The sequence below is a fragment of the Solea solea genome, chromosome 4 (genome assembly GCF_958295425.1).
Source record: "Solea solea chromosome 4, fSolSol10.1, whole genome shotgun sequence".
Taxonomy (NCBI): Eukaryota; Metazoa; Chordata; class Actinopteri; order Pleuronectiformes; family Soleidae; genus Solea; species Solea solea.
Window position 1 is genome coordinate 10,368,087 of NC_081137.1, and position 20,507 is coordinate 10,388,593.

Here is a 20,507-nt window from a genome sequence, read left to right on the forward strand (position 1 = left end):
GTTTTCATAATCGATAAGTGATTACATCAAAAACTAGGGGTGGGAATCGGCAGAGACATCACCTGTTGCAAACTATAGTATAGAGAATTGCAGTATTTGTGAGCACTTGGCACCATCTAGTGGACGTAAATGTTGATCAATTTTCTATGCTAATGTACACAACTAAAAAATAAATATGCTTGGTTTATCAAAAGCGATATAATATCACAGCGCAAAATATCACTGTATTTCACTGTATCAATTTTTTCCCCCACACCTATTACAAACCATAAATAATGGTGTAATAATACATATTCAATTGTACATCTTCATAATAAGTCATGAAGAAGTCATGCTGAATTGCCTATGAAGTCATGAACATCATTAATAACAAGTCATCATGGCTCCAATACTTTAGTTACTGCATTAATTGTTATTGTGTGCCATCATGAAACCGGGCATGAAATACCCATTATACATGTCAATTAATGATAGTTAGTTCATCAGGTAATTCATGAATTAAGTCATGATAATTCATGTACCTTTACCGTTTAGTGTTAAACTTATACCTTTTTGTATTAAACGTTCTTTGCTGCCTCCACGTGGATGAAGACAACACTGAGAGTAATAGTAAGAGTGTGGCTGAACAGTTCAAGTTTATAGTGTAATTGTGTCAGATATTGATTTTTGCTTGTTTGCTGCACTTAGTGTGTAAACTGTTCAAATGAGAGTTTTAGCTTGCAAAACTCTCTCTTAGTCTTTTTGTTAAGTGTGTGTCACTTGGGTAAATATGAGGGAAGGATTTCATTCACTGAAGTCTCAAAATAACACATTTGATATATGTGCTGTGTTATAAAATCACTGATTTTCTTTATGAACTTGTGCAGGGGAGTGAGTTTCCAGTCAGAAAAGGCTAATAGTGAGATAAAGCGGCAAACTATTATTCTTATTCTTATTCTAATTCTTATTCTTATTCTTATTCTTATTCTTATTCTTATTCTTATTCTTATTCTTATTCTTATTCTTATTCTTATTCTAATTCTTATTCTTATTCCTATTCTTATTATTAAGTTGCTCCCGATGGCTGTGCCAGCAGTGTATGAATGAATATAAAAGATTAATGGCAGAAAATCAGCACCAGGCCATACAAATGTTTGCTCCTTCACCACGTGAACAACCAATAATAAATGAGAATAAATAGGAAATAAAATTAAAACAAATACAAAATAAATCTTCAGTAAAACTACTATGAAATAACATGCTCACTTCTAGCTTGTTGAACAACATTTCTATGGGAACAGGAGATTTATTATTATAACAGGAAACCCATGTTTTAATGACAAGGATGTAATAAAGAAGGTTCTATGATGACACTCCTGCTTACTGGCAACATAGCAGCAACACAAATAGCCTCTATATGGAATGAGAGAAACTTGCGATCCCACTGTGTCATGTCATAAATCATGATTTTCTGTGGATGTGATTGACAGGCTGCAGTGTGACCTGGTGACTAATGGCCTCTGCGTGTCTCTCATACTATTCTGGCTCAAAGGTTTTGGTTGTAACCCCCCGAGTTCATACTGTAACCTTAACCTCCTTCACCTGTTCTGGATTCAGCCTTGTCGCATGTCACGTCTGTGACGTATCAGGCTGCCCTGTGAATTGAAGACAAAGTACAGTCTGTGCTTTCTTCACAGACTTCCATGAATGTCACTGAAGTTTTTATTTTTATTTTTATTTAACGTCAGGATTCAAAGATTAAAGTCAGAATTCTCAGGAAAAAAAGTCAGAATTCCTAGATTAAAGTCAGAATTCCTATATTAAAGTCAGAATTCTGAGATTAAAGTCAGAATTCTCAGGAAAAAAAGTAAAATTCTGAGATTAAAGTCAGAATTCTGAGATTAAAGTCAGAATTCTGAGATTAAAGTCAGAATTCCTGATTAAAGTCAGAATTCTGAGATCAAAGTCAGAATTCTGAGAATAAAGTCAGAATTCTCAGGAAAAAAGTCAGAATTCTCAGGAAAAAAAGTCAGAATTCCTAGGTTAAAGTCAGAATTCGTGATTAAAGTCAGGATTCTGAGATTAAAGTCAGAATTCTGAGAATAAAGTCAGAATTCCTAGATTAAAGTCAGAATTCTGAGATTAAAGTCCGAATTCTGAGATTATAGTCAGTATTCTGAGATTAAAGTCAGAATTCTCAGGAAAAAAGTCAGAATTCTCAGGAAAAAAAGTCAGAATTCCTAGGTTAAAGTCATAATTCCTAGATTAAAGTCAGAATTCTGAGATTAAAGTCAGAATTCCTAGATTAAAGTCAGAATTCTGAGATTAAAGTCAGAATTCTGAGATTAAAGTCAGAATTGTCAGGAAAAAAGTCAGAATTCTTAGGAAAAAAGTCAGAATTCCTAGATTAAAGTCAGAATTCTGAGAATCCTGAGAAAACCCCCCCAAAAAACACCAAATTGTGCTGTATTTAGAAATGAATTACCTGACATTTTGTTGTTTGAATCATAGAAAAACAAACATATCTGGTAGATTATAAGTGTTGGTCTTATTATTATTCCGGCTTTCATTCAGTAACAAAGAAATCCATTTCTTTTAGCACAATTTTAGCATGTAACAATCAAATAGTAATAAGCATATGAACTTTGAAGAGAATCTGTGGAAGACTCGGTCTGTTCAGAAGGAAGTGCTGGCTTTTGTCCACCATCAGATCATTTAGTTTTAGTTTGATTGTGCTCTGGTTCCTATCTGTGTTCCCTGTGTTTCTGCTTCTAGTTGTTCAAGTATTTATATCAAGTAGTTTAAGTTGTTGTTAATCCTTTCCCCTCCTTGTTTGGAGTGTTTTTGCTTTTGTTGGGTTTTTTTCCCCCAACCTGTGTTTGGAAGTAGATTAGGAAAACAAGACTGGACACATCTTAGATGCTAATAAATTAAGAAGAGTGATTTAATAAGCGTGTCTTTGTAAAGGTTTTCTATTGTGATTATTACTCTTTTGACTCACTCACTCATGCAGTGGCTGATCTTATCTATTATGTAGACACAATAGAGTTTCAAAGGAGAACATTTTCTCATTTAACTTTATTTCATATTCAAAGTGTGTTTGACAGCAATAAGGCCCTTGTGCATAGATATAATATGTTGTGAGTATATTTCTAAAAGTCATAGTTAAGGGTTCATAAACACAGTTTCAGTTTTGTAAATTCATTTTTGATAACATTTGACAATATTAGTCTAGTTGGAAACCTTATACTTTAATATTTAATATTTTACAGTGTGTAAAATGTAGTTACATTTATTGGTGAAGTTTCTTGGTGCAGTTCATCATCCAAGTGTATTAAGTGTATTAAGTGTAGCACCTATGTCGCCTTCAGTAATCATCAAAATGTCTTCAGAGCGTTGCTACTTAAACTATTTTGAAGTCAAGGAAAGTGAGTACTTTTGCTTCCTCTGCTCTAAGAGACATTCATATATACTGTTGTATTGTGTATTTGTCTTGATTATGTGTTCTTTGCCTGGCTGCAATGATGATGATGATGGTGATGGTGATGGTGATGATGATGATGGTGATGATGATGATGGTGATGATGATGATGGTGAGATATCTGAAACATTCCCCTTGTCTTGTCCATCATTACACTGTACACACCACAGGTCTTGGTTAAGCAAGTGTAGCAGAACTAAACCGTTGTAACTTCAAAAATGATGCGGGTGTTTTATCTGTGATGACTTCAAATTTCACATAAATTAATGGAAAATAAATCAGAGTCCCGTCCTGCTCAATGAACAACACATCACAGTTTTAGTGAGTGAAAGAAACCGTTTCAGACGTTCTTCCTGCTGCGGGGCAGAGAACAGATGACACACAGTACAATCACAGAAAAGTTGTCGTGCTCATTACGCGTTGTCTGAAGCCTTCAGCCATGTGTCTGGATATTTAAAGACACCATCCTTTGTAGCGCTGCTTCATTGTGTGAAGAACAACAAGCCTCTCTTCCTGTATTAGGGTTAAATAACCTTTTTCAACACGCAACAGCATGTTATTGTTTTTGGCTGCAGGGGCAGAAAGTTTTGGCCTCCTACCCCCCATTTCACCACCATGCTCCTCCAAAGTGTGCATGGAGTTATTAATAGCAGCGAGGAAGCGTTTGAAGCTCAGCTCTCACCAGTGTATGGTGGTATGTGTTTTAGAAAAGTGTCTACATACATGCACAAGCTGTGCAGCTGGTGGTAGCCATGCTGGTAACATGGCAGCTTCAAGGTGAAGTATGGTTCAGAATCTCTTTCTCATGTCCAATAATACGTTTTTCATAGTTTGCTTTATTATAAAATGTTCATCAGTTACCGTTAATATTTGTTATCTATTAAAAAGAAACAAAACAAATGTTTTATCAATGATTCCATTAATAAAAACAAGTCATTATACTCCAATGATGACCTAATTTGTGTTGCAACCCTAATAACAAGGTGTAGATCCAGCAGAATTAACCAGGGTCTTTGATTACATGACTTTCATTATAGCTCTCACGCGCTGGAGTTTAGAATATTTCAATAGTTGACGAATAATACCATTGATTTTTGGATTGCCTACTCCGGGCCGGGGGTGATAGGGTGGGAGTTCGATAGGTAGATCGGGGCAGTGTCTGCAGTGATGTGGACGCTCAACTGGTCTGTTGTGGTGAGGAAGGACGAAAAGCTGGAAGGTGAAGCTCTCAATTTACTGGTTGATCTAGTTCCAACCTTCATCTATGGTCATGAGCTTTGGGTAATGACCTAAAGGACAAGATCAAAGGACAAGAAACCTCCCTGGGGAGGTGTTTTGGGCACCTCAAGGTCTTCTGGGTGGAGACCCAGGACACACTGGAGGGACTATATCTCTCAGCTGGCCTGGGAACACCATAGATGTAGTGGGTGGGGGAGAGGCCTCAGGCTGCTGCCCCCAGATAACTCCACATTTGATAGCTAGGTGAGGAAATTAGTGTTAGAGACGTTTTGTGAACAACACAGTGAACAAAATTTGCCACCATGGTGTCACCAAACATCTGCAGAAAACCCACAAGGACATTCATGTTGACATGGTTGCTATGTTAGTGGATGATGCTCCAGCTTAATCAACTGTGCAATGGTGGGCAGGTGGTTTCAAGAAGGACAGGGAGAACCTTGAAGAGAGCCTTGAAGTGAGCCTTGAAGATCACCCAAGGTCCCGACATCCTGTTCATCAGAGAACATTCTACACAATGAACTTGGCACTAATGCTCGTGCTGCTAACCTTTCACGGATGTTTTGTTTTCTTCACTTTGACAGATATCGTGATGTATCACGATATGATTGTCTTGCAATATATTGATTACCACAGAATCGTTGTTTCGTGATATAATTGGTATCGTGGATATCGTGAAGTACCCTGTGATTTCCACCCCTAGTGGTTTACAAACTAAACTGTCCGTATATTTGTTAACATAATTGTAAGATATTGTAGACTTCAACTTATGTGGATTTTATAAGGTTAGTTAAAGTTGTGTCCCTGCTGGCAGCCATGTTTTTACTAAGAACGACCATTTGTGCCTCACGACGGTTCTCAGAACGGGAGTATTCTTAACACAGTCAGATGGCCGATGCCTTTAGGGTTTTTGTGTACTGTATTATGTAAGTGTAATGTATTGTATCATATGATACTGAATATATAATTGGCTCATCATTACATTGATTGATTTACATGTCATTTAGCAGACGCTTTTATCCAAAGCCACTTACAAGGGAATTGAGTACAACCTGCCAGGGGTGGAGTTGATCTTGCGACCACGAAGTCTTTTGCACACACGGTACCGGTCTTAACCACTGAGCCACTCCACCCCATCACTACTGACAGTTTAGCATGTGTGAATATTATTAAGACCATTGTTCTTAACTCACGCTATAACTATACGTTTCCGGAGTATGTGATAATTAACATTAACACATATTAACCTCAAACAAGGACTTCAGGAGGCTCGTCCTGAGGAACTGAAGAAGCCTTTTTAGATGAGAAGTGAAACATTCTTTAATAAACCTTTGAATTACCTCCAGTTACATCAATGAATGACTGAGCACATTCACTCAAGGATGTTTTATTGATTATCATTTAGTAACTGATTTTAAGGTGAAATGTTGGCCAATCTAAATATTCAGAACGTTGATCAGCTGTTTCACAACATTTTGTGAACGTGAATTGTAGACGCGTGACAATTCATTCGCCGTGTTTCAATCAGCACAAACACACCTTTGCTGCACATCAGTTTAATCAAGTTACAGTCACAGACGAGCATTATCGATCATGTCTGTGTATGGAGAATCCAAATGAACACATGGACAGTTATTGCTAAAGTCTTGCATGCAACACACATTTTTAGTTCAAGTTAATCGCTTGTAAACAAAAACATTCTCAAGTAATTTGCATCTTCACCGCCACCCACAATATGGTCTTTTATGACATAAAAGTAAAATAAACAAAAATTCAAAGTTCATCTGTAACAAAATGAAAATGAAGTGTTCCGTCAGTCATCGGCTAAGAAAATGCAAAGGCAACAAAGGTAAATTTGTGAATACACTGTTTTGAGCTTTAAAGAATAATTTACTTGTGAAGTGAGTGAAGGAGAAGAGGAGGGAGAGTTGGGTACTGATTAATAGTCAGTGCTTTCTCCCACTGAACAGCAGGGACACGAGGGAACACAGATTTTAGTCATAAAGCCAATCATACCTTTAATATATGTTATGCTATATACATATATATATATGTATATATATATATATATATATACATATATATACTGTACATGTACTCTGGGCAATGAGGTATATATATGTATATACGTAATTTTGCCTGTCTTTTCTGAGTGGAAACTTAAGGAATTCAAACAATTAAGTAAGAAAATAACACATTTGAATCCCCTAATGAAGGCAGCAGTGGACCATCAACTCCAACAGCATGTGTTATAATATAAGTCACAGATTTTCTCTACGAATTTTGGGGTAGAGAGTGAATGTTGTACAAATCAACACAAACTTCAGTTTCCACTCAGTGAGATAAACACATTTTTAAGATATCATATAGACTTAAGCTAACATAGAATTTAGTAGGTGAACTGTATTAAGTGGCTCAAATAAAAGTGTTCTCTTGTTTCCTCACTGGTGTTTCTCAGGTTGTTCCCTCTCCTGGCAGCTGTGGTGTACTCTGGGCATGCTGTGTTCCATTTACATCGGAAGTCGGAAGTTGGAAATGGGACCATGTAGCAGAGGGAAGTTGAAAAAAAACCATGGACGTAAAATGATCCCGGGGCTAGCCACTTTAGCAATATCAGTCAATAACAACCCTCTACATTCTGTTTGCATACATAAACAGCGTAACAACATGTCTTTAAGACTTGTGATTTGAGTGATTAGGCCGTCTTTAAACTCACACTCAGAGCAGAGAAAAAATTCACTCGAGCAACTTCATTAAATCCTGACTTCCGAGTCACAATAAGCCAGTTTACAAACAAACAAACAAAATGTATTTGATTATAAGTGCCATTGACGGAGTTTTCCTTTTGATGCCTGTGGGTGGACAACCATTCACATAAAGAGTCCCGTGAGCTGAGGAGTTTTCAAAAACTCACTCAACACTTGTTCCCTGCTTACAAAGCTGTCGCTGTGTGCTCTCAAATCTTGACCTGCAAATTGATCACAGCTATAATCTGTTTTATGCTCACTTTCTAACACTCACGCAGATTTTGCAGACAAATGCACGTTGTTCCTGAGTCTTGGGTGGAAACACAGTTGCTGGTCTAGATCTTCAGGTCGTTCAGCCTGCTCTTGTTGCTGCTGTGTTTGCTGGATTGACTGTTTCTGCGCTGATTTTCAACAAGCATCTCCAGGGTAGGACTGGGGGTTCTCCTCTCTGTCAAATCCTCTCCCTCTGATTTACCTTTCCTCTCCACAGCCATATTGTCTCTGTTCTGCTTGTAAACCACTTTGCTGTTGTAAGGGGTGTAAGCAGAGTTCGGCTCTGTGATGCCATACTTTGAGTCTGCAGGGAAAGGCTCGGTCACGGCAGGATGACTGGTAAAGTATTCGTAGCTCGGCACAAACGGCATCGTTGCCTCGGCGAGGTTCCTGGCGGCTTGCTTTGCAGCCTGTGTGCGTCTGTAGCGGAGCCCCTGGTGACACTTTGTGAAACCCAGATGGTACATTTCCACCAGGTTCAGCAGCAGTGAGATGCAGGCCACTGCCAGCATGAAGAGGATGAAGACTGTCTTCTCAGTGGGTCGGGAGATGTAGCAGTTCACCATGTTAGGGCACGGCCAGCGGTCGCAGGTGTACATGGGCTTAAGCTCAAAGCCATACAGGAAGTACTGAGCTACAATGAAGGCCACTTCAAACAGGGTCTTGAAGATAATGTTGAACACATAGGTTCGCAGCAGTGCGCCTTGTAAGCGCACATGGCCTTGGTTGTCTTTTATTGGAGCCTTCTTGGTTTTGCTGGGAAGTAACTGCTGTTGCTTTTCACTCAAGAGTGCAGCCTCTTTCTCTTTCTGGTTCTCCTTTTCCTCCATGCGAACCAGATGGAGGATGTGGCCCAGATAAATGAGAGTTGGCGTGGAGACAAAGATGATTTGCATCACCCAGAAGCGGATGTGAGAAATAGGGAAGGTCTTGTCGTAGCAGACATTCTGACAACCAGGTTGCTTGGTATCACAGGTGAAGCCCGACACTTCGTCGCCCCACACTTTTTCAGCGGCAGCTCCCAGAACCAGGATGCGGAAGATGAACAGCACTGTGAGCCAAACCTTGCCCACAACTGTGGAGTGTGTCTGTGCGCTCTCCAGCAGCTTCCCCAACAAGTTCCAGTCCGCCATAGTGGCTCACAGATGTCAACTCAGCTCTATTTAGAAATCCAGGAGGAAAGCCTGAAAAAATTAGAAAAACTATGAGACGTAGTTCAGGTTGTTTTGAAGTGGGGTTGTATGAAGTACTGACACATCGATTCAACCATATTAAGACATGGCTCAATCTCACCTAAAGTTCTAATTTGGAACTTTTAAGAAGAAATTAAAGTATAGAGCATAATCACTTATACAATCTTTTTAAAGGAGACATATTATACCCTATTTCCCAAGTTAAAATAGTTCCCTGGTGTCCTAATGAACATGTCAGTGCATGCTGCCGTCATAAGCGCAGGGAATTCAACATTGCATGTTTTATCGCCTATAATTACGCTAAGGGGACCACGAAAAAAGGACTGAGTATTTTTTTTACACACTTTGGCGACTGGTAGGGCCTCCAGAGTCCCAAATATAAGTAATAAAATGGTTAAAAAGTTGATTTTGCATAATATGTCCCCTTTAAAGTATGTACTTTGAGCAAGGGCTGCCATTTAGTACGCCCATGTTCTTACAGCAGCTTAAACAGACATGGGTTTTGACTTTTGAAGCAGAAGCTTTCTATGTAAATGAAGAACGACTCCGCCACCATAAACCTACGGCTTGAACCATCAAAGAAGGAAAAGAAAATGACAGAAAGAGTAGGAGAGTGGAGAGTGAAAGAGTGTTTACATCCTTTCTGATATGGGAAGGCCACCGTAGTTTACACACACACACACACGCACAGCACATTCAGAGCTAATGTTAATGAGCTAATGGCTAATTGTTAGTAACTCATACAACCACAAAAACCCTGAGCTAGCCCTTGCTTTTTTATGGGATGTAGAAAAGATTTGGTACAGTGTGTCCTCAAACTAACCACATACCTGTATTTCATTTTTAAGTCACTTCAGGGCAAACCACCTGTGAGTATACTGTGACACATATCACATTTTAAATGAATAAAACACGTTTTTACACAATAAGCAAATACAGAGCAGTAGTATCATTCAGCTGAATGAAAACTCTCATTTTAGCTCTGTTTTGCTTGACTATTAGCTAGCTAGCATGGCTGTAGTTCCCCTTATACATTATTAACTTTAATTGTGTAATCTGTGAATAAAAGGTGCATTGCAAATCATTTATAGAACAGACAATTATCTGGGGGCCCAACAAATTCAAGTGGGGCCCTCTATCACATGTGAACAGAAAACTGTTTTGTGACAGGAAACAAGAATTTGTGACAGGAAGTGTTTTCATCAGTATAATTGGATATATTTTCCTTTAAAATCCTCTGATATAAAACAAGCATTAAAGAGATTTGAAGACACATTGGAGCAAGTTTCAAATAAACCTGAAGTATTTTATGAATACAGAATAGCTGAGTCACACTCAAATGTGTGAACCATGGTGTAAAATTTGAGAAGTGTGTTCATAAATTGTCTGATTCATCTTTAAACTGACAATAGACACAATATACTCATTTTATGCGTATACTTATAAGTAGTGTATTCAATTTTGCTGGTGGCGCAGTGTTCCAGACACTCTACAAGCAGAGGTCACTGTTCTGCAGAAGACCTCCAGCAGAGATGTATCAATAGCAACATTGATTGATCATGAGTTCACTATTTGTATTCATAAATGCTGTGTGTGTGCTGATGAAACGGAGCAGGACACAGCTGACTGTGTGTGAAGGAAAGCCCTGCAGCAGACTGGCAGACGCTGCGCCTCGCCATAGATCTTGTGACATAGAACCCAATAGTGAACCCCAACTCCAGGTTTGGGTTTCTAGTTTAAATTTGATATGACGAAGAAAAAAAGTTCACTTTAAAATAGACTTTGTCTTAGAAATGTGTTTACATTTAGAAAGAGTGTCAGTCTGAGCACCTGTTTGAAAAAAATGATATTGTCAGCCAGGGAAAAAAAAAACAGTGTTCAGACAGGATTTCATTCATGAAAGTATTTAGATGATTCATTAATATTAAGTGGGTTCTGAGACAAAGCAGCCTCAGCCACTATGTTTCTGAGTGATTATCCTTGTTATTTCAATGAGAGACAGAGAGAGTGAGAGAGAGACGTACCCGCTAATGTTCATCTCCTACAGCAGTGCAGATCCAGAGTCACTGAGTGACTTCAGTTCACAGAGAGGCCATGTTTTCCTCCAGCCCTGAGGAAAATGCTGTGCTACGAAAAACAAAAAAAACACTTCTTTGTGATAGTTAGCTCTGAAAACTCTGCTGCCCTCCCACTGTGACCTGATCAATGCTCGCTGTTCAACAAACTGAATCCCTGCCCGCACAGACGGAAAACACTGGCTGCCTGTGGAAAAGTCAAAGAGCCCTTCACTTAAGAGGTGTCTCTGTTCAACTGAGTGGCAGCTGAGGAGCCCAGTGAGGTGCAGGTTAGTCTTACATGTCAGTGTGTGCTAAATATAATTCATGCTTAAGGGAGGGGCTTTGTTGTCTCCTGCATTGGTGATCTGACCCTTGACAGCGTCACTCACTGTGGAGCCGCTGCTGCAGTCTTCAGGGTAACTGCTCTGGAATGAGTGACACGGGTTATTCATGATGATATGACAAAGACATACATTTCATTCTATTTAAAATGTGTGCGATTCAGTGGAACATGTCATTGCTCCAGTGCAGACTGCTGTTAAATAATCCAATCTGACTTAAACATTGTTTTGTTAAACTCCACTGTAATGTACTGAAACATAACACCACTACAGCTATGTCATTTCTTAATCTTAACTGATTCACATTTCACCCAGAAAAGCGTAATACCATTAACATTTCATTAGCTTTAAAATAGCGTATTGCATTACACAATCATAATACATACAGAATACTTAGACAGTATTCTGGCAGCAATAAAGTAAAACGGACGTTTTAAATTGACAATCTGAAAGTGATCATTCAATCAATCAACCAGACAATATTTACTGTATAGCCCTTTTCATACAAATATAAATGATCGCACAAAGTGCTTCACATGATAAAATAAATGAATGTTATTCTTCCTTTTTCCTGTTTTATAGTAGTATTTTTTTATATTATAATAATAATTAATAATATTCCTATGTGTGTCTCGTTACATTCATTGATTGTCAAATGAGTTTACTTTATGCTGCTTACATCAATCAGCTGCACACGACTCTCTGTGTGTTTCTCAGTGTCACCGTGTGATATTCCCATACTGCACACAGGAAGTGATTTGTTTTATGTCAAATCAGACAGAGGCATCAGCAACACTGTGCCAGTAAAGTGAGATGACTGCAAACAAACAGGTTGGAGTTTGACTGAAAACACAAAGAAGCACCCACGACTCATTAGACCTGCTCTGCACTCCCTCTAGGTTGTCAGGTGTGATAGTAGCATTAATAAAACTAACTCATACAGACACACTTACTGATACAATTAGTATAATAACTGATTTTATTGTAAGTTATATGGTACAGCTTTAAATGTAGAAGATGTTTCCATTTAAATGGTTCTTTGTTTGATAATATTTTGTATTATACATAAAATGATTGAGGTAATTCTCACCAAACTGGACCTCCTTATGGGCTCCTTGAGATTTATTATATAGACGACAAAACAAGATGATAATTAACTGGTAAAAACACTCCACAATAAAGGTGAACATTGGTTACATTCACAAGTTTGGAGGGTTTTGTGTTTGTTATATTTATATTATATACTGTACATTCCATTCCTCTCATTCCTCTGCTCTATGTAGATGAAGTGTGCGCGTGTGTGCGTGTGTGTGCGTGTGTGTTGACACTTTCTTAAAAAAGAGAAGTGCCATGTTGCTCAGTCATGGGAGGTCCAGCTGTCCCCTGGGTCAACCATTGTCACCCACACACTGACCCCAAAATGTCCCGGCTATTGATAACACCAAAACTATGCTCTTTGGCCTTGAGAAGCCGAACATAATCAGCCTGCGATGTTTCCTCACAGGTGGCAACATGGCACAGAGCAGCTCCTGACTAAAGATGGTGAAGGTGACACTAAATGTGGGAACAAGAGTCGTTCATTTTTGTTGTTGTTTTTCCCCACAGTCACACTGCTGACAGCTGAGTGGAATCACAAAGTGACACTGATGATGCAACTCAATTTGTTCCTATAGATTTAAATCTTGTCCCGTGCTTTATGGTGTTAGGAAATACTTTATTAGTTAGGAAATACTTCAAGCTGCTTTCAATTTCACTTTCAATTTTATTAGTATGTATTTGTATAACAAACATTATCTCAAGCCACTTAGTAAGGTCAAGACCTTAGCCCCTCATTTGTATTTTGCTCCCTCTCTTTTACCTTTGTGCGTCATGTGACCCTCAGAAAAGGACAAGCTGTAGATGAAGGATGGACAAGAATAATACTAACGTTTATAGTAAGAGTAATATAATAATAATAATAATAGTAACAGCAATAATAAGATTAATCAATTGTTGGTGTGAAATTTGGATGTTGAAGCTCTGGAATCAGGGATACCTGCAAGACAAACTAGGGAGAGAAAAAAAAGGTTATTGTCATAATATTGTGGGTGCTGAAAGAGACAGCACTTTCCAAACTGAGGTCTGGACCTTCTGGAGTAGCTTTATATGAGAACGCTAATGTCTGCAAAAGTCACTCCAGACTTTTCTGTTACTTCTCCTGCCAGCGCCCTGTATTCTTCATTTCTGGATTTTAGACACAGTCTCGTGCTGTTGTGAACAGTTCATCATGTGTCAACACAAACCAACTTGTTGACATGAACTCCAGAAAAAATGTTCTGACCCAGGTTTTCATTTAACAGCTTTAGTCCAACTTCCAACTTCCATTCCTTTGGTTACGCTAGTCTGCCGATGTGTCCTTGGGCAAGACACTTTACCCCATGTTACCCCATGTTGCTCCTGACGGCAGCGTGTGGGTATGAGAGATGAGTGAGAGGAAATGCACTGCACATAGATATGGGTGTGAACTGTGAATGGGTGAATGGCAAAACTGTACTGTAAAGCAGCTTTGAGTGATCATCAAAACTAGAATACAAACCATTTGCCCTATTAGTTCAAGATCTCTCTTGTGACACCTGAGGAAAACCCACGTCCTCCCAGTTAGTCCTTCAGATTCAGTTGCATGACATGTGGGATCATATTTCAAGCAGCAGAATATTATAAATATCAGAAATATTGGTGTACATTTTATTTTCAGTTGGCACAACAATTTATATTTAATATTTTCATTTCAAGACCAAAAATCTTAATTATGATGAAAACATCAAAAAATCCTATGACAATGCAAGCCTATGATTTGGTCAGCTGGAATACTGTTTTTAAAAATGGTTACTTCATTGATGTTATATTACTCGTGCTGTATACAGTAAGTGCAGCTGTTTACAGTGGTTTGGTTCATGGCACAAATAAATGTATAGATACTGCATGTAATAATGTTGGAATATCCCACTTAGAGTTTGTGTAATTGAAATGATCAGCTCATTGAGATTAAATGTATAGTTTAGTTTTTGAAGTGTAGTTGTATGAGGTACTGGCACATCGTTATCACCAACTGTGTCAAGAACGCCACCTGCTCTGAGAACTAGCTTGAGAGATGGAGGCTCGCACTCCATGAAAACATGGCTGCCAAATCCCGGAATCCCGGATCATGGCAACATGTTAGTGTTGTTGATCCACTGCTAACTGCTCGTGTTATTTTGTGTTTTTGTTGTTTGAAATCCTTTGTTCTACCTCAGGGACACAACCTCACCTTGTGTCCCTGTGAGCCAAACATTATGTTTTCTGTATGAATTTTGGGAGTGAGCTATGAAAGTATTCTTAAGGTATGGTAGACTTAAGTAGGTAGATATTATTAGATGAGCCTTCTGTTAAGTGGCTGTAGTCCTCATGATCCCACTGGCAGCCATGTTTTGCAAATGGCAGCCATGCCAAGAAAAAAAAAAAACAACTGCTCATTTGCACAATGCACATTTTCTTTCCATTGCACTCCTTTATGCCATTCCTTTATTATTGCACTGTTTTTCTCCCCACTGTTGCACATTTTATGTTTACATTACATTTTATGCTTATAATATTTGTTTGTATTGCTGCTATGTTGAAACAATTTCTCCTTGGGGATGAATAAAGTATTTCTATTCTATTCTATGTTTTAGTCCGACTACGACTTTAAAATACATGTAAATATTTTAGTCCAAAAGTCAGACTAACACACCCAGATAATGTGTTTGGGAGTTAAACAACGCAAAATGGTTTAGGGCGCTCTGCACACGCTCCACAGTCTCCATCCCAGAGCTTTGATCCAGAAATAACAGAAGAAGCCGGTACACAGAAGACAACAGTGAGGAAAACATAGTAAAATCCAGGCCAGTACATACTTGATTGGATGGTATGTAGGAAGACTTAGAATGGTGCTCATCATGGTACCAACTAACTGAGTATGAGGGTGTAGTCACCTCCCACTTTCAAGAGGCGTGACCAACGGATGTAGATCAAAATGCATATTTACACAATTGGATAGACCTACAACCAATCAGCTTCATGATCTGGATGACGTATGCAGAGCGATAGCTATCTATTAATGCTGTCAAATGACTTTTTGCCCGAATTGAAAGACGGCTGCTCTTCGGGAGGCGTCATGTTGGATGTATACAAAAGCTGCTAGATGCAGCTTCTCTGTCATCATTGTGTTAAGCCTGCTTCTAGTGCGACAGGGGTTTGTGATTGGTTCCCATTTTTAGGAGGTTCTGAAAGTTGGTCCTTACCAATCGTGTCTGCAGAGCTGGGTTGACTCAGACTACCACCTAGCAGAGTGGAGGTGGACACATCCTGTTAGTGTCTATAATGGGAGCAGCTACAGTTGTAGGTCGATGTAATTGTGCATTAAAATGTACTGAATGTCTCAAGCTGGTATGTGGCAAATGCAAGGTAGCTTGTGTTAGTACCTCATACAACCACACTTTAAAAAAACATGAACTATCCCTTTAAGTTGTGCATGGATCTATACAGTATGTCACTGTCATATTCCTTTATGCAAGTATAAACCCAGTGTTTTGTTAGAATGAGCAGAGTTTGTGTTGAATCCAGGCACCCATAGTTGATTCTCCAACACTGTGCAAATGCTTACTACAGGCCTTCACCACCAGGAAGACCACCTCTGCAATGTTGAGCAGAATACAAACGCCTGACACGGCCAGCATGAACACCGTGAAGACTGTCTTCTCTGTGGGCCTGGACACAAAGCAGTCCACTGTGTTCGGACACGGGTACGAGTCACACTTGACCAGACGGATCATCTTGTATCCAGGGTAGATCATGTAAAACACATACATAAAGATGACCTCAAAGACAACACGGAACAACAGGCTGATGACATACGTCCACCATAGGGCGCCAGTGATTTTCATCTTCTGGGTCTTGATCTGCTCCAGCTCTTTCGGGTTGGTCCTCCCTGACAGTCTGTAAACCCTCTTGTCGACGTGGCGGCGGTGGGCCACGTGCATGGCCACCAGCAGGGCGGGAGTGGACACCAGGATGAGCTGCAGAGCCCACAGGCGGATGTGAGAGATGGGGAAGAAGTGGTCGTAGCAGACGCTGTTGCAGCCTGGCTGCTGGGTGTTACAGGTGAAACCGGACTTCTCATCGCCCCACACACTCTCTGCTGCCACCACCAGGACCAGAATGCGAAAGATGAAGAGAACAGAGAGCCAGATGCGGCCTATGCCCGTGGAGTGCTTGTTCACGCCACTGATGACGGCATAAAACGTCGCCCAGTTCATCTTTGATTCCGGTTCTGATGGTGAAAAACACACATAGACATGTGCATTAAATCAAACTTGTAAATAAAAATTGTGCTACTTTGCTACTACTAGACTGTCCTACTTAAAAGTAAGAAAACTTGAGTTTATAGTATAGTTTCACAGATACAAAGTGCTTTACAAAGAGGAATAAATACATGTTTGGCTTCTCTCTGTAGGCATCATTTGAGAAAGATTTTTTTAAGCTGAATGACCTTCCTCACTATTTTCTATTTTTGAGTACACTGATATATGTTAACCTATGGTTACAAGTAAAGTTTATTTTCCACTAGGCCATGGACTGAACAGGAGTATAAATACAAACATACAATCAAGTACAAAGTAAATAATTATAAAGTAAAAATGATAAAACATACTCAGTAAACAGATTCAGATAGGTCAAGTACAAGCAAGGTTTCATTTTAAATCCATTACATAAGAGCCTGAATAATCTGACAATTATTGACAAATGAATTGACCAAACATTTGGATATGGAAGTCATTTTGTATTTCTTATCTATTCAGCTTCACCATTGTGATGATATGCTGAGTTTTTGAGCTTCTTCCCTCTGGACGGAAGTGAACGGGTCCAAAATAAGAAGAACAAAGCCATGTAAAAAACAACAACAACAACATTGTTCCATCTATTTCATTTTTACTTAGGTTTAATTCTTGCCATATTTATTTACTCTGTATTAGATCAGTGGCTTCTGTGTAATTTGTATTTTATGTCTTGATAGCTGGAAACTGGAGCAGTTTTCTCTTTTTACTCTTTTTACTTAATGTTCTAATGTTGTTCCTCTCATACTCTTACTGTCTTGATAGCTGGAAACTGGAGCAGTTTTCTCTTTTTACTCTTTTTACTTAATGTTCTAATGTTGTTCCTCTCATACTCTTACTGGTTGGAACAGACACTGTCACATCACTCCAGTCCTGGCTCCCTGATCATTTTAGAACTGTCAGTCAGTCAGTCATCATCTACCGCTTTATCCTCAACCAGAGGGTCGCGGGGGGTGCTGTGCCAATCTCAGCTACATCGGGCGATAGGCGGGGTACACCCTGGACAGTTCGCCAGTCCATCGCAGGGCCACACACAGATAGAGACAAACAACCATTCACTCTCACACTCACTCCTATGGTCAATTTGGAGTGTCCAATTTACCTATCCCCACATTGCATGTTTTTGGACTGTGGGAGGAAGCCGGAGTACCCGGAGAGAACCCACGCACACACGGGGAGAACATGCAAACTCCATGCAGAAAGGCCCTTGTTCCAACCGGGGCTCGAACCCGGGTCTTCTCGCTGCAAGGCGAGAGTGCTAACCACTACACCACCGTGTGGCCCCATTTTAGAACTGATTTAAAGATTATATTGATCACTTGATCAATATAACAAGCTTGATCACAAGCTGCTATGAGCCACAATACGAGTCATCGATTATTAATCGATGACTAAATTAATCGTCAACTATTCGAATAATCAGTTTGAAGCTTTTTTCATGATTAAAACACGATTTCCGATTGTTTAAGCTTCTTAAATTTTAGAATTGTCTTAATTTCTTTGCTCTGGGTAACAAAGAAATCATTAAAAGTGAATCATTTTGGTTTGTGGACAAAACAAGACATTTGAGAACATCATCATTTCCAGTTTTGACATTTTTTAAGGTTTTCTGATATTTTATTGACCAAACGATTAATCGATTAATCTAGAAAATAATCAACAGATTAATTGATAGTTGCAGCTCTAAATCACTTCTGAAAAAAACATTTTTATAGACTGAAATTATTGTCTTTTTTGTTAATTTTTTTTCTTATTTCTGTATCTGACCTTTATATTGCTAAACATTTATAATTACTTTATATTTTAAACCTGTAAACCTTTGTTTTTAATTGTTTTAAACTGTTATTATTGATTTTTTTTTTATTCCTTGTTGTTATTTTAGTTTGTTTCTTATCTGTGGTTATAAACCATGTTTATAACAGATAAATTGCAAAACAAATCTGATGAGAGAAATAAAGGGACTTGACAGTCTGTCCTCTTTGAAACAAAAAGGTTGATTAAATATGAGACAAATATGTAATGAAAGAATTCATATTGAACATTTTATGAAAACAAACAATCAGATAATCAAGAAACTAGTCTTTAGATTGACTGAGATATGTTTTTTTTTCAGAGATCATACCAGAAAAATGTCTTTAAACTTAACTTAACTTAACTTAACTTAACTTAAAATCTATTAATACGATCATACTCTATATGTATAAGTGGAACTATTCAGTCCCAGATTTCCTCTAATTCCAACATCTTCATTGCAAAGATTTGCTGATTTTCTGTCTTCTGTTAAATAAAAATGAACATTTATTTGGATATTGTGAAGTGTTGATCATATGATCATAAGAATTTGTATTGAAAATTTTATAAAAACAAACAAGTAAATAGTCTTCAGAGACTCTTAGATCAAAGATCAGACTGAAAAAAATCAATTTAATATTATAATGGGAGCATTTATTCTCTGCAGCTCAGAAATGAGTATTTAACATAGATTTAAATTATAGAGCATCAAACATTTACATTGTCTGTTTCACATTTGTTTGTCATGTGTTGTCCACATGCTTTCATTTCTAGTCTTTTAATATAGTAGATATATCAGAGATGATGTTACCCGGCTCAGCAGGAGGTGAAAGAGGCATAGGAGGCAACGCAGAGGACAACGCTGAGCCGCTGATTTGGCATTGATGTGAATCCAGAGAAGAAGGAAGCCTCTCTGCTCCTCTCTGAAGTTGGCAAGCCACTTAAGAGTGAAACACCGAGGTCTGGCACCATGTGTCATGTGACATGATTTCACCAGTTGCCATGGTGTTAACATCCAATATGCACCTCAGGTAACAATGACTCTATTACTGTGTGACTGACAGGAAGATGATTTGTTCACTTTGGCAATCTGACCAGGGTTTACCCCGCCTATCGCCCTATGTCATGTCCTATATGTGGAGGATAAAGCAGTCGACAATGGACGGATGTTTTAAGTTATGAACCATTCAGACACCGGGAAGAACTTAACTATGTCTTCTTCTTCTTCTTCTTCTTCTTCTTCTTCTTCTTCTTAAATGGACTTTACAAACTGATCAAAGTCAAGTCAAGCCATAACTATAAACCATAAGCCCAGTATAACACTCTTCAGCTACATGATAAACAATGAGGAATCAAATCTGCTTACCGTGAGCTGCAGTTTGGAATCAAGTACATCCAGAAACATTTACATGAACAGATTTTTTTTTCAATCCGTGTCTGTGAACAAGAGTATCAGAACACCATGACTTTGCATTGCTAATGATTTCTGTCACACTAGCCACTGCCCTGCACTGGAGAGGTCATATGCTTCTCTGTCCAGTATTTGCATACAATAGCCCCATTTACCCAGAGCAAGCAAACAGCTTCAGAATTCAGATCAACTGTTTGAATTTCTGCCCAGCTGAGGAATCTGTGTGGGGACTGTGGTCTGTCCCCCTCGTCCTTATTGTGCTGTGTTCTGCACAGGAAGTGGAGGATGCTTTTGACGCAATGTAGGGTAAAAATTAAAGGTCTACAACAAAGACTGATGCATGAAATCAAAAGATAAGACAACAAAGGTTGTTGTTTTTTTACATTTACATCAGTGGTTCCCAAAGACTGGACACACAAGTGGGTTGTGGGAGTTTTCTTTTTTTCTCAAAATAAATTTTCCCAACTTTTTAGTCAAAATGTTTAATTTTAAATAACATGCATAAAATAATACATTTAATAAATGTTCAATTTACCAATTCAAAGTGAAGATATGGCTGTAAATGAGTACCTTAAATAATAATTTCACTATTCACCATAGTTTGCCAT

At 38.6% G+C, this 20,507-nt stretch overlaps 2 protein-coding genes across 2 annotated transcripts; both read right to left on the minus strand.

Moving 5' to 3' along the window:
- Positions 1–6,801: 6,801 nt before the first annotated feature.
- On the minus strand, positions 6,802–11,210 carry gja2 (gap junction protein, alpha 2). The gene is made up of 2 exons (XM_058626458.1): positions 10,934–11,210; positions 6,802–8,900 (listed from the first exon to the last, which is right to left on the minus strand). Exon 2 carries the CDS (start codon positions 8,847–8,849, stop codon positions 7,779–7,781), a length of 1,071 nt encoding a protein of 356 aa, XP_058482441.1. The 5' UTR covers positions 8,850–8,900; positions 10,934–11,210; the 3' UTR covers positions 6,802–7,778.
- A 4,019-nt stretch (positions 11,211–15,229) lies between these two features.
- On the minus strand, positions 15,230–19,961 carry gjb1a (gap junction protein beta 1a). Its single transcript, XM_058626517.1, has 2 exons — positions 19,855–19,961; positions 15,230–16,633 (listed from the first exon to the last, which is right to left on the minus strand). Exon 2 carries the CDS (start codon positions 16,617–16,619, stop codon positions 15,897–15,899), a length of 723 nt encoding a protein of 240 aa, XP_058482500.1. The 5' UTR covers positions 16,620–16,633; positions 19,855–19,961; the 3' UTR covers positions 15,230–15,896.
- Positions 19,962–20,507: the final 546 nt, after the last annotated feature.